The sequence below is a fragment of the Schistocerca nitens genome, chromosome 9 (assembly GCF_023898315.1).
Source record: "Schistocerca nitens isolate TAMUIC-IGC-003100 chromosome 9, iqSchNite1.1, whole genome shotgun sequence".
Lineage (NCBI taxonomy): Eukaryota > Metazoa > Arthropoda > Insecta > Orthoptera > Acrididae > Schistocerca > Schistocerca nitens.
This window is the reverse complement of record NC_064622.1, coordinates 358,332,497-358,347,058: the sequence shown is the minus strand read 5'-3', so window position 1 is coordinate 358,347,058 and position 14,562 is coordinate 358,332,497. Positions and strand designations below refer to the sequence as shown.

General features: G+C 44.2%; 1 protein-coding gene across 2 annotated transcripts in view; it reads right to left on the bottom strand.

Annotated features, from left to right (window-relative positions):
• The window catches only part of LOC126203285 (probable G-protein coupled receptor Mth-like 1), a 361,675-nt gene that overhangs the window by 49,120 nt on the left and 297,993 nt on the right, over positions 1–14,562 (bottom strand). For both annotated transcript variants that reach the window (XM_049937542.1, XM_049937543.1), the window contains exon 7: positions 8,827–9,014. In XM_049937542.1, the coding sequence (XP_049793499.1) occupies positions 8,827–9,014 (188 nt within the window). The remainder of the gene's footprint in view (positions 1–8,826; positions 9,015–14,562) is intronic.

Below are 14,562 nucleotides of genomic sequence, written 5' to 3'. Positions count from 1 at the left end.
ATAACAGGGCGAGTTGGAAATCCAAAACTACTCTTTCGTGAAGCAAACGCCCGTCAGAGTAAAACGTGGTGCCAAAGCCGTAAAATCTGGACTATGGAGCAGTGGAAGATAGTCATTTGGTCTGTTGAGCCTTGCTGCGCACTCTTAACATCTTCTGAGCAAATTTACGTCCCAAGAGGGAAACACGGCGAGGTTTCGGTGATGATTTGGGCAGCCATATCGTGGTATTCCATGGGTACTGTACAAGGTTACATTACTGCCAAGGACCCTTAGACCATTTTACCTAAACAGGTCCATCTCAAGATACATTTTTTTCCCTCAATGGTGATGTTCTGATCCAAGACGACAGGGCTCCTGTTCAAACAGTTCGCATCGTCCAGGACTGCGTTTGAGAGCAGGAGGTTGAATTGTCGCATCTTTCCGGTCACCATATCTCAGAATTATTGACCCTTTGTGATCTGATTTGGCCAGAAGGAAAGTGGTCGCTATCCACCTGCAAGATCATTACCTCAACTTGCGACTATTTTGCAGACAAAATGGTATGAGATTCCCTTGAAAACCACAAATAACCCTTATTTACACATTCTGAGATGACTGGAAACAGTTTTGAATGCCAAGGGTTTTCCTGCGTAGGATTAGGTATAGTAATGTGTTGTGTTTTTGCTGTTTCCATATTTTTGGCCAACCTGTTAGATACATGCAACTAGTACCTTTTTGAATTTGATGCGATTTACTTGTTTGAGCCATTAATCATTTTCAACGCAGTGCTAGCTCATCATCAGATGCTGGTGCTACAGGAAGATTATTCTCTGGACTATGTACGGCTACGTTCTAGAGTCCGGTGCTAACGAAAACCGAGGCATAAGTTGCCGAAGTCTTTACGATGCGAAAAATTGTCAAGTTTTAGAACAACTGCATCGTACTTCTTCGAGGTACCCTGACTATTTAATTCCGATAAAGTACTGTAAGCTGGGAGAAATATACGTTACCGGAACGAATTTGTCCTGGATACCAACAGTCAGTGCTATGTAACGTATCCATTTCGGTAACATATGTCACAGTTATCGTTATTTTTGCCAACACCACGACTCTAGGGTTTAGCTGCACGTGGTCTAGAGAAGTCTTTCTGGAACGTCTTTATCTGATGACGCGCTTGCAGTGACTCGAAAACTGGTTAATGGAGAATAAATCTCATGAATTTCAAAAAGTGATTAGTTGCATATTACCTACATACACCGTCAATTACAGGTATTTGTCCTATTTTACACTTTTATTTAGGCAAACAGTGGTTAACAGCTGCTGCTCCTATAGATGCAATTCGAACTATCTGTACATGGAATAAGGAACAGTTGCTTTTCATAGGTAAGAGGCATAATAGTTTTATTATAGTTATTATACAAGTAAGAAAAGCTTTATGTCTTAAAAATATGGAGAAACTGAAATGAAGGTTCAATACATCAGAATTATGTTGTGTAATTCTGTGGTCATATATTTACGAGAAGGAAAGGTCTACGACTAATGAGGAAAATAATGTGACAAGAAAATACATTGCTGGATTTTTCCTTAAGATTATTGTTTTCGCCATTTGATTAAGCCAGATGAAAAATGTTAAGGTATGAGATGCCTTCAACACAATTTTGAATGTCATTCTGTTCACTCTTCTTTGTTGCTATAACATTGATCTATCACGAAATGTATAACACTGTAGCCCAACTTAAATTTTACAAGTCACATCTTTAAACTAAGTCGTTTTATTTATACGCAAGAATGTCTGAACAAGAGAATGAAATGTATTGTTTTATGTTGGTTGACTTTATTGTACAGTGGTTCAACTTGTTTTATCTATTTTATGTGATATTTATTCTACATTGGAGAAGATACTTGTACATAATTTGCGCAACGTAGATATCATAAAAGTTATACGATTACTCTGTGCTTGTCTATAAAGAAGAAAAAACTGAATAAAGAAAAATCGAGAAAAATGGACAAACCTCTATCTATATATACTACGAGGATTGACTGAAAAGTAATGCTTCCACCTTCGTAAGTCTTCACCAGTTGGCAGCGTTGGTGTGCGGTAGGTACTGGCGTGTTCCGTAGCCTCTTCTCTACGTCTAAAGTTGGCGGGAAGCCTTAGCATTGAACGGTTGTTTTGTTACAGTGTAAAGTATGGAACCCTGCGCAGACAGTCGGTTAGTGCGATTTAAGTAAAGTGCAGTCATTGAATTCTTGACAGCAGAAGGTGTCACCCCAAAGGAGATTCATCAGAGAATGAAAGCAGTTTATGGTGACTGTGTTGATGTGAATACTGTGCGTCGTTGGGCGAGTAAGTTTAAGGATGTTGAAGCGAGAACATCTGACATGCGTGACAAACAAAGAGTTGGACGTCCTGTGACAGCAACCATCGAGTTTCACAAGCAAAATGTTGACATTGATTCAGGACGATCGTCGTATCACTCAGAGAGAAACTGTAAGCACAATCGGCATTTTCCAAGAACGTGTGGGTCACATTATTGCTTTGCTTGGCTATCGGAAGGTCTGTGCACGATGGGTACCCCGGATGCTGACTCCTGAAATGAAAGAGCACAGATCTGAAATTTGCTAGGAACTCCTCTCGCGTTACGAGAATGAAGGTGACGCCCTTCTCCATTCGACTGTGACAGGAGGCGAAACGTGGGTACACCATTACGACCCGGAGACGAAACGTCAGTCTATGAAATATCGACAAAAACACTCGCCCCTCAGAAAAAGAAATTCAAGACGCAGCACTCAGCTGGAAAAATCATGGCCACAGTGTTCTGGGATGCAATGGTGTTATTCATGTTGATTTCCTTGATCGTGGGACAACAATAAATTCAGAGCATTACATCACAACGTTGCGAACTCTGAAACGACGGGTAACAAGGGTCCTGCAGCATGACAATGTCAAACCACACACTTCACGTGCCACCACAGCAGAACTTCAGAGACTGAATCTCACCACCGTACGGCATCCTCCATACAGTCCACATTTAGCACCGTCTGACTTCCATCTGTTCTCGATAATGAAAGACGATATGTGGGGACATCATTATACTTCTCATGAAGACGTTGAGAGAACTGTGAGACTGTGGTTGCGGTAACGGAGTGTCGACTTCTTCCGTGGCGGCTTCAGAAAACTTCTGCTAATTAAAGATCACATTCTAAGGATTATTTCTGCGTTTGCTGTATTAAAGTATTCCCATCCAGACCCAATTAACGAAGGTGGAGGCATTACTTTTCATTCAGCCCTCGTATAAACTCCTCTCCCTTCTTCCCCCCTCCACCCCCAACCCCCGCCCCGCAGTCAAGAATCGGGAGTGTTAACAACATTTAGTGACTGTTGTCTCAAGCGAAGACGGTATTTGAGGAAGAACTAGATGGCAAAGAACAGGTGAGAAGTTAGACTGGAGTGTAAATCGGCGTTTGTGATTTATTTACTGTAGCACACATTATAACTAACATACAGTGTAAAATTTAGTTTTCCATTTGAACAAGCGGATATATATCTACATTTATCGCCAATTAACACAGTTTTAGAGTTTGTTAGAGACTATAACCTCAAACATGTTTCAATAAATTAGTAACTTTTATCATAGGTTTTATCGGGTACCTTAACAGAAATCTCTTTTGCATATTAATTACTTCAGTTCTTACAGGGAGTTTGTAACACTTTTATGTTAATAGATCCAAAAATTAAAAGAGAATCAGAAGGTTCAGTTTTGAGTTACTTTTTTACTGTTCTGTAAAGTATTGCACCAGCCATAATGCAACTACAGTATGAGTTGATTGACATTCATAAGCAGCTGGAAATGGCCATGACTCTTATCAAAAGATTGAAAGGCGCTACGAATGCGCGTTTTAGGAGCGCTTCCAACAGTAATGAAACGGAGATATCAAAGGTACCTTAATTACTATCCTCTCCTCCAGATTCTGTTCTTCTCTATGGGAAATACGGAAACTCTCACTACTCATCCACTTGACTATGAGTGGTGTCGAAGCGGTGGGCTAGTTGTCCTGTACAGGGAATGCATGGACCATGGAGAACTCGAAGTGTTATATACTGATCCCCCTAACCAACTGGTTCAAGATGCTGCCGTTCACTAAGATCGAAACTGGACCACTGAGACTCACACCACCTGTTGGAAAACTTGCTATGTCCTGTATCAAGACGAGTCAAATGCAAAAGGGTAAGGGTTTGTTAATCGTCAGCAGTTCAAATGCATGGCGAATAATGGTACCCATTAGGGCAATGGCAGCAAGGACTGGGACGGAACTCTAGGGGCACTCAGTGTGTACCCCTTGGGGCTTCATTCAACATGTTGAAGAGGCTGTTCCGGCAACTACTGAGGAAAAGGGTGCAACCAACTACAGGTTGTGGTGCACGTTGCAACAAACGGTACCTATCATCCGGGCTCCGAGGTCATACTTGGATCATTCCAGTGACTGGAAGCGAAGGTTGAGAAGACCAGTCTTGCATATGCAATTTCATCGACGTTTACGACTTGCAGCATTGTCCCAAGAACTGATCGGGGCTGCTAGTTGTTAGTCGAGTGGAAGGATTGAACCAGAGACTCACAATGTTCTGCGACAAGCTAGGCTAGCTACCCGGGTAGCTTACAGTGTGTGGGGTGCACACAAGGGTGGGACATGAACTTAAAGCCGAATCCTTCTATCAGCCATCGGACTCATCTCCAGAGAAAATCTAAGTTCACTAGGAAGTAAGTTCCCCTGTCATACTGTCATTACTGGAGGAGACATTAGTAGTCCAAAATCAATAGCGAAAATTACACTATTTCAAGCGGTGGGCGTGAAAAGACGTTCTGCGATAGATTAGTAAATGAGTTCTCTGAAAACTACCTAGAACATATTGTTCGGAAGCTCACTCATTATGGAATTCTATTGTGTCTAAAACAACAAATAAACCTAACTTGAAGACTTAACAGAATCTGGCGGCAGTGAAAATGAGGCAGTTGTAGCAACAATGACTTCTAAAGTACAAAGGGACACTGACACAAGTTGAAAGATGTATACTTTCATCAAAGTGCATGAAGAGGCAGTAGCACCGCACCTCAGTAACAAATTCGAAACGTTTAGCTCTGGAGAAGTGCATGTAGGAGAACTGCCTTCAGAAGAATAGTGGACCACGTAGCTATGCATCACGATGGGAGAGAGTCTTCACGGTATACAATCAGTGTAAGGAAACTTCTAAAGGAACAGAGACTACCGCATAATAGTTCTAAAACGAAGCTTAGGGCTAGAGATCAGGAGATGCTAAACGAAACGCATTTGGCTGTCAAGAGGGAAGTTCGTGAAGCCTTCATTGTCTACCGAACCACAATATTAATGAAGGATGTCTCACAAAAGCAAAAGAAATTCTGCTCATACGTAAAGCCTGTTGGTGGTAACAAAGTCAGTGTCCAGATATTCATGGATGAGACAGGAACTGAAACTGAGTGTAGCAAAGCAAAAACAGAAAGGATGAGCTCTGTTTTCAAATGTTTCTTTACAAATGAAAATTCGTATTACTCCAATTCTCGCTCCAATTCTCGCTGCAAAGATGTGTGACACAAATCTTAATACCAAGGGCGTTTAGAAGCAGCTGAAATCGCTAAAACGTAACAAAGCCCCAGGGCCCGATGGAATCCCATCAGATTCAATACCGAATTTGCTGTGCAACTAGCCCCCCTTTAGCTATAGTTCACCACAGCTCCCTCGAACAGAAAACCTAGCCAGTAATTGGCAGAAAGCATAGGGCACACCGTCTACAGGGAGGATAGCAGAAACGAGACACAAAACTACCAGCCAATATCTTTAACACCCATTTGTTGTAGGATCTTAGAACATATTCTAAGCTCAGACATAATAAGGTGTTTCAAACACAATTATCTTCTCCGCGCCAACCAACATGGAATCCTAAAACATAGGTCAAGTGAAACCCAACTCGCACTTTTGTCACATGACGTACTGAAAGCTTTGTATAAAGGCAGTCATGTGGATGCACTCTTTCTCGATTTATGTAAATTATTTGACTCAATACCGCACCTACGATTATTATCAAAAATATGAACATATAGGATATCAAGCGAAATTTGTCACTGGGCTGGGGCTTTTTTAACTGGGAGGACGCAGTATATCATCTTGAATGGCGTGTCATCGACGGACTTAGAAGTAACTTCACGTGTGCCATAGAGAAATGTATTGGGGCCCTTTCCGCTAAGGTTGTATATTAATGATCTAGCAGGCAATATTAATAGTAATCTTAAATTTACACATATGATGCGGTTACCTATAACGAAGTATTACCTGGAAAAATCCGCCCATGTATTCAATCAGATCTTGATATGATATGAAAGTTGTGCAAATATTGGCAATTTGTTTTAAATGTCCAAAAATGTAAAATTGTGCACTTCAGGAAAATAAAAAGTAGTATCCTGTGACTAAAGTATCAACGAGCTACCGCTGGAATCGCTCAACTCATACTAACACCTGGCTGTAACGCTTTGTAGGGATGTGATATGAAATGATCGTTTCGCTCCGTCATGGGTAAAACGGGTGGCAGATTTCGGTTTATTGGTAGGTTACTAAGGAAACATAACCAGTGGACAGAGGAGTTTGCTTGCAAATCATTCGTGGGATACAGCATAGAATATTGCTCAAGTGCGCGTGATCCTTACAAAGCGAGACTTACAGGGAATACTGAACATACACAGCACAGAGAAGATCAGCACGAATGGTCACTTATTTGTTTGATATGTGGAAGAGTGTCACAGAGGAGATGGAAAGGCACCTGAAAATAGAGGCAAACAGTTCCCGGAAAGCTTAATTCGTAAGTATCTAGAACCGGCCTTAAATAACGACTCTAGGACAATATTTCACAACCCGGGGATAATTACCTCCTCAGGGGTAAAAACAAAAGTGTTCAACAGCGTTCCGGTCATTATACTAAATTATTTTTGAAAGGTAGTTACTGTTGTCACTATTTTGTGAGGCTGTAATACTGAATACATGGGTTACCAGTTATTTCATTTTTTCAGATACCAAGGTTCACGCGTGAGACAATGTGCTATAGGTTGTAGCCTATGAAACGAATGTACAAACATCATCTAGGTGACATAGTCCATCCACTACAGACATACTTTGCACCACGCGCCTAAGACAATAAAATTAAGACTATACATCAGATACACCGAAATAGCTCATGAAAATGTCTTCCGCAAATTGTTTGTAGTTCCCGCTGTAGTTCAGAAATAGCTCCGTGAATCACCCCGCAACTATAAAGGAAGTAATCGACTGCTCAAGAATTACTATATAATGGCTACTACACTGCTGTAGGGCTAACACTGCATTATTATTATTATTATTATTATTATTATAAATTTATGTCAGCTGAGAAATAAGGAGTCCAACAATCAAGTGATTCTCAAACAGTAGGCCTAAGTATAGTGCATACGTTTTAATGTGGTTGATTTTAAATGGGAGTGTATTGCACGAAAATTAAACATCATTCATCTTACGTCATTTTAAAAATAAAAATAATCAAAGAAAACTGTTTATCATTATAAAGTTCACTTATGCGCTAATGTTCATGACTAAGGTGGGAGGGATGGGGCCGGCCGCTGTGGCCGAGCGGTTCTAGGCGCTTTAGTCCGGAACAGCGCTGTTGCTACGGTCGCAGGTTCGAATCATGCCTCGGGCATGGATGTGTGTGATGTCATTAGGTTAGTTAGGTTTAAGTAGATCTAAGTCTAGGGGACTGTTGACCTCAGATGTTAAGTCCCATAGTGCTTAGAGCCATTTGACCCATTTGGAGGGGTGGTGGTGGTGAGGGGGTAGCAGTTAGTATCTGATTGCGCGTTTCGTCACAGGGTTATTTGGTAACCGTGATAGCGTTACGGAGATGTTTAGCAAACTCAAGTGGCAGACTCTGCAAGAGAGGCGCTCTGCATCGCGGTGTAGCTTGCTCGCTAGGTTTCGAGAGCGTGCGTTTCTGGATGAGGTATCGAATATATTGCTTCCCCCTACTTATACCTCCAGAGGAGATCACGAATGTAAAATTAGAGAGATTCGAGCGCGCACGGAGGCTTTCAGACAGTCGTTCTTCCCGCGAACCATACACGAACAGAAAAGGGAGGTAATGACAGTGGCACGTAAAGTGCCCTCCGCCACACACCGTTGAGTGGCTTGCGGAGTATAAATGTAGATGTAGATGTTGGAGTAATGGACTCAGAAATGATGGGAACCACTGCTCTAGGACAATGCTACAAAGTGGTTCAAAAAAATGGTACAAATGGCTCTGAGCACCATGAGACCCAACATCTGAGGTCATGTCCCCTATAACTTAGAGCTACTTAAACCTAACTAACCTAAGGACATCACACACATCCATGCCTGAAGCAGGATTCTAACCTGCGACCATAGCGGTCGCGCGGTTCCAGACTGAAGCGCATAGAACCGCTCGGCCACACCGGCCGGCAAAAATGGTTCAAATGAGCACTATGGGACTTAACATCTGAGGCCATCAGTCCCCTAGAACTTAGAACTACTTAAACCTAACTAACATAAGTACATCACACACATCCATGCCCAAGGCAGGATTCGAACCTGCGACCATAGCAGTCACGCGGTTCCAGACCTAGAAACGCTCGGCCACCGCGGCCGGCACAATGCTACAATCGCTTACCTATTACGCTGTGGGGATCGTGAGTACATGATTATATTAATTACAACACACATAGGAGCGGTTAACCTGTCATTTGTTCCGCGCTCCATACGTGAACAGAACAGGATGTGGATGTACGGACTCACCCCTGAACCAACATCGTACGGCGCCGAAGTCTGGCTTCAGCTTGGCGCCTTTGGGCACGGAGTCGGAGAACTCGACGGCAGCGGTGGCCGCGCACACGAGGGCGGCGCCGCCCCACGCGTAGGCGGAGAACCACCAGAAGCGCCGGCGGTCACCGTCCCAGGCGCCGCCCTGCAGCGAACGCAGCCCACTGCAACACCGCAACACCGCGCCATCAGCGCCTCTGCCGGGCACCTGCTGCTAAACAACTGGACCAATAATACCTACACTTGACACCGTATCGATACCTCGATAACAGAGGCAGCTCGTACTTAAAGGATCCAAGACACAGTCGCCCCGATAGATGTACACCGCTCTGCAAAACTTTAGGACGAGATAGATAAAGTACCATGACATATACTCAGAAAAAAAGGACCACAAACGAATTATTCGAATGGTACGTAGTAAAGGAGTTCTGCTATGTGGGGAGCAAAATAACTGATGATGGTCGAAATAGAGAAGATACATAATGTAGACTGGCAATGGCAAGGAAAGTGTTTCTGAAGAAGAGAAATTTCTTAGCATTGAGTATAGATTTAAGTCTCAGGAAGTCGTTTCTGAAAGTATTTGTATGGAGTGTAGCCATGTATGGAAGTAAAACATGGACGATAAATAGTTTGGACAAGAAGAGAATAGAAGCTTTCGAAATGTGGTGCTACAGAAGAATGCTGAAGATTACATGGGTAGATCGGATAACTAATGAGGTGGTATTGAATAGAATTGGGGAGGAGAGGAGTTTGTGGCACAACTTGACAAGAAGAAGGGACCGGTTGGTAGGACATGTTCTGAGGCATCAAGGGATCACAAATTTAGCTTTGGAGGGCAGCGTGGTGGGTAAAAATCGTAGAGGCAGACCAAGAGATGAATACACTAAGCAGATTCAGAAGGATGTAGGTTGCAGTAAATACTGGGGGATGAAGAAGCTTGCTCAGGATAGGGTAGCATGGAGAGCTGCATCAAACCAGTCTCAGGACTGAAGACCACAACAACAACAACAACGGAAATCGGTAGGTGTGATGTACATGCAGAGAGAAACAAATGATTAGAGTTCCAGAAAACCTCAATGATTTGTTCAAGAGAAAGACCATCAGTAACTGAGCATGTCAGTAACGTTTTGGTCCACCTCTGGCCCTAAGGCAAGCAGTTATTCGGATTAGCATGGTTGGCAGGGTTGTTGATGTCCACCTGAGGGATATTGTGCCTAATTCTGTCGGCGCGTTCGATCATCAAGATCTAGAGCTGGTTGAAGGGCTCTGGCCAAAGTGCTGCAGACGTCCTCATTTGGGAAGAAATCTGGCGACCTTGCTAGCCTAGGTAGGGTTCGGCAAACATGAAGACAAGCAACGGAAAATCTCGACGGGAGCGGGCGGGCATTATCTTGTTGAAATGTAAACCCAGGGTGTCGTGCAAGGAAGAAAAACGAAACGGGACGTACCGCTGTGCTGTATGGGTGCCGTGGTCATCGCTGGTCGTCGGGACTCAATTCGAAGCAAGACCGATCACTGAAGACTGTTCTATCCGGTCATTGCGATTCCAGGCCGAAGACATGTCTGGCGATGCCCCCAGACAGCGGTGTAATACCAAGTTGACTGTCGCCCGCCATACGTCCCGCAGCCAGGGTTGATGGTCTGATATTGGCATTTCATTTCATAGCACGACCCCTTTGGTTGTCATCAACGGAACCCTAACAGCACAGCGGTACGTCGACGATATTCTACGGCCGTCTTATTGCCCTTGATGGCAACCCATATAGGCCTAAATTTCAGCAAGGTAACGCCCGATCGCACACGGTGGGAGTTTCTACTGCTTGTCTTCGTCATTGCTAAATCGTACAACCCTACCTCGACCAGCAAGATCGCCGGATATCTCCCGAATTGAGAACTTCTGGAGCATTACGGGCAGAGCCCTTCAACCACCTCCGGATTTTGACGATCTAACGCACGAATTGGACAGAATTTGGCATGGTATCAATCACGATGACATCCAACAATCTCTCAATCAAGGTCAAGCCGAATAATTGATCGCATAAGGGCCAGAGACGAACCAATGCGTTACTGACTTGCTCAGTTTCTGAAGCACTTTCTCTTAAATAAATCACCCAATTTTCCTGAAATTATAATCATTTGTTTCTCTTTACATGTACATAACATCTGTCTAATTGCTTCCCATTCGGATAATTGCTTCATGGTGTGTTTCTCTTTTTTGTCTTAGAATTATTAACTACTAGCTGGAAATCAATGAATATGCGGGGACATGTTGCCGGAGGTTTCCCAGTCGTGCATACAAAATAGTGCGTCACATGGCGTGAGGTCAGAGTGACGATAGCGCCAAATGGCACTGGCCCAGCAACACGAGGCAGTTGGACGAACAGGAAAACATAGTGCGTGTTAATCAGTGACCATTTACGTTGCAATGCGGTGGTGTTTTTCATTGCAACGTGGCTTGGGGACAACATTCGGTTGACTTCACACCGAGTAGTATCACAGGGACATGGAAAGAAGGAAGAAGTGTGACGAGTGTAGCACAGTGGATGGGTATCTACATCTACATGTATACTCCGCTAGCCACCAAGCGGTGTGTGGCGGAGAACACAATTCGCGCCAAAGTCATATCCCCCCCCCCCCTCTCTGTTCCACTCGCGTATCGCGCGAGGGAAAAACGACTGTTTAAACGCCTCGGTACGAGAGTTTTAATCTGCCAGGAAGTTTCATATCAGTGCACACTCCGCTGCAGAGTGAAAATCTCATTCTGGACATGCTCTACATCCTCGGTGAAGATGGGATTTCGGAATTTAGTGAGCAGCCCCTTCTGTTTAGCGCGCCGTCTATCTGCAAGTGTGTCCCACTTCAAACTTTCTATGAGATTTGTAACGCTCTCGCGATGGCTAAATGTACCAGTCACGAATCTTGCCGCTCTTCTTTGGACCTTCTCAATCTCTTGAATCAGACCCAACTGGTAAGGGTCCCATACAGAAGAACAATACTCCAAGACTGGACGAACTAACGTAACGTAAGCTATTTGCCAGCCGGAGTGGCCGTGCGGTTCTGGGCGCTACAGTCTGGAGCCGAGCGACCGCTACGGTCGCAGGTTCGAATCCTGCCTCAGGCATGGATGTATGTGATGTCCTTAGGTTAGTTAGGTTTAATTAGTTCTAAGTTCTAGGCGACTGATGACCTCAGAAGTTAAGTCGCATAGTGCTCAGAGCCATTTGAACAATTTTTTTGTAAACTATTTCCGTTGTTGACGGATTGCATCGCTTCAAGATTCCACCAACAAATCGCAATCTAGAGTTCGCCTTACCCGTTACTTGTGTAATCTGATCATTCCATTTGAGATCATTTCGAATCGTCACACCCAGATACTTGACGGACGTTACCGCTTCCAAAGACTGGGCATTTATTTTGTACTCGTACATTAATGGGGATTTTCGCCTTGTTATACGCAATAGGTTACACTTACTAATATTGAGAGAACTGCCAGTCAATACATCACGTATTTATTTTCTGCAAATCCTCGTTGATTTGTTCACAACTTTCATGTGATACTACTATCCTGTAGACTACAGCATCATCGGCAAACAGTCTAAGGCCGCTGTCAATACCATCAACCAGATCGTTTATGTAAATCGTATTGTTCACAGCATTGTTTCAGTTGCATGGGAAGCGTTCCTAATCATAGGCACTGCTGCCTCAAGATGAGGAGGTCGTCGATAATGGTCTTATACATCGGAAAATGAACGCTATATTGTGCAACTGGCAAGAAGGGACCCAAGTCAAACAGCGGGTACAATGGAAACAGCATTTCTCAAAAGTGCAGTGCACTCAATGTCACACTCCACAGTGGCAGGGTGGCGGCATGGGGGTGGTCTCTTTTCCGGACGACAGTAAATTGTGTTCCGTTGACACCTGCACATCGGCACCAACGTTTGCAATGACACCAGCGAGTAGTAGGGTTGCATACTGTTCTCGGTTGAGTGCAGACTCAGTCTGAGCAGTTATTCTGAACGTCTCCTCACATAGCGAAAGGTGGGAACGCGTAATGCGCTCACAAACATTCTCAAACGAGATCGTTTTGGATGCCCAGGTGTTATGGTGTGGAGAAGCGTAATGATGCACGAGCGTACTGACTTTCAAATTTTTGATTACAGTAAACTCAGCAGTTACTGTGACACTATAATATTTTTCCACATGCAGCTTTTCAAGGGTACATTTGGCCCTGACTTCATTTTTATGGATGACAATGAGCGAGCGCTTCGAACTGCGGAGGTGGAGTAGCTCTTGCAATGAGAGGATATTCGGCGAATTGACTGCTTTGCACGTTACACCGATTTAAATCCCATCGAACTCGTGTGCAGTGCGTTGGGGAGACGTATTCCAGCACGTCCAAATGCACTAACGATCATTCAGCAGTTGTTAACAGTCTTGGTGGAGGGATGGAACGTCTTACCACAACAACTCCTTACCAACTTCGTGGCCACACGCTGCAGAGAATTCACTGCCGTACGTGGCGATCACACATCCTATAAAGAACCAGGACCCGCCATTTATAGGGTCAGGGGACCAAGACTTCAGTGTAATTATTGTCTTTGAATAAAAGTGTAATTTCTATTCGTCACCATATACTTTTCAGTTACCTTTGTACAACACTTCTTTGTATGTATAATCTACGTTTCACCGAACTATGTGTCTTGACAGTGACACATCGCGTGAAAATTACTTTCGTCCTTAAGTTTTGCACATCAGTGTGCCATATTATAAGTCAACGGCCTTGCCGCAGTGGTAACACCGGTTCCCATCAGATCACCGAAGTTAAGCGCTAGCACTTGGATGGGTGACCATCCGGTCTGCCGAGCGCTGTTGGCAAGCGAGGTGCACTCAGCCCTTGTGAGGCAAACTGAAGAGGTACTTGACTGAGAAGTAGCAGCTCCGATCTCGTACACTGACATCGGCCGGGAGAGCGGTGTGCTGACCACATGCCCCTCCATATCCGCATCCAGTGACGTCTGTGAGATGAGGATGACACGGCGGGCATGAAGACCATCTTCTCCTGTGCTTGCAGACGTTGAGGTGATTTGAAGGAGGTCAGCTAGAATCCAACAAGCAGCTGAATGAGCAACAGCCGAGGCTGGTGTGGAATAGCGACGACTTGTAAACACTGTAAAGCAATGACTGTTTTATTAGCGTCCAAGATGCCTCACAGATTTCCAACAGCTATCTGGCTTCAGAAAGAGATGTCACCACTCGGCTCTCTGTAGCCTATTTATGCGAACTTCCTTACATTTATTTATGTTCCGTGTCAACTGCCGGTTGCTGCACCATCTTCCTACAGTTCGCTACAGTCTTCTAGCGTTGCTGCCTTCTTATAGACAACCGCACCGTCTGTGAACAGCCTATTTCATCTTCCTACATTATGCACTAGATCATTTATATACGTGGTGAGTCGGAAAACCACCGACAAAGTTGCAGAGGTGGTTCAGGGATAACTTGTAAGTGTTACGGTAGAGAGGACCCACACTCTTGGATGGCTCGTTACAGAACTTCCAATTCATTTGGTTTCTTGACGCAATTAGCTTTGTACCTGTACTGTTTGGTATCATAGCCGACGATAACATTCGGGAGGAAGTACAATTGTTGACCTCACGAGTGCCACGCCCCCTGAGCGCCACGGATCACGTGGATAAGAGGCCGCCCGACTGCAGC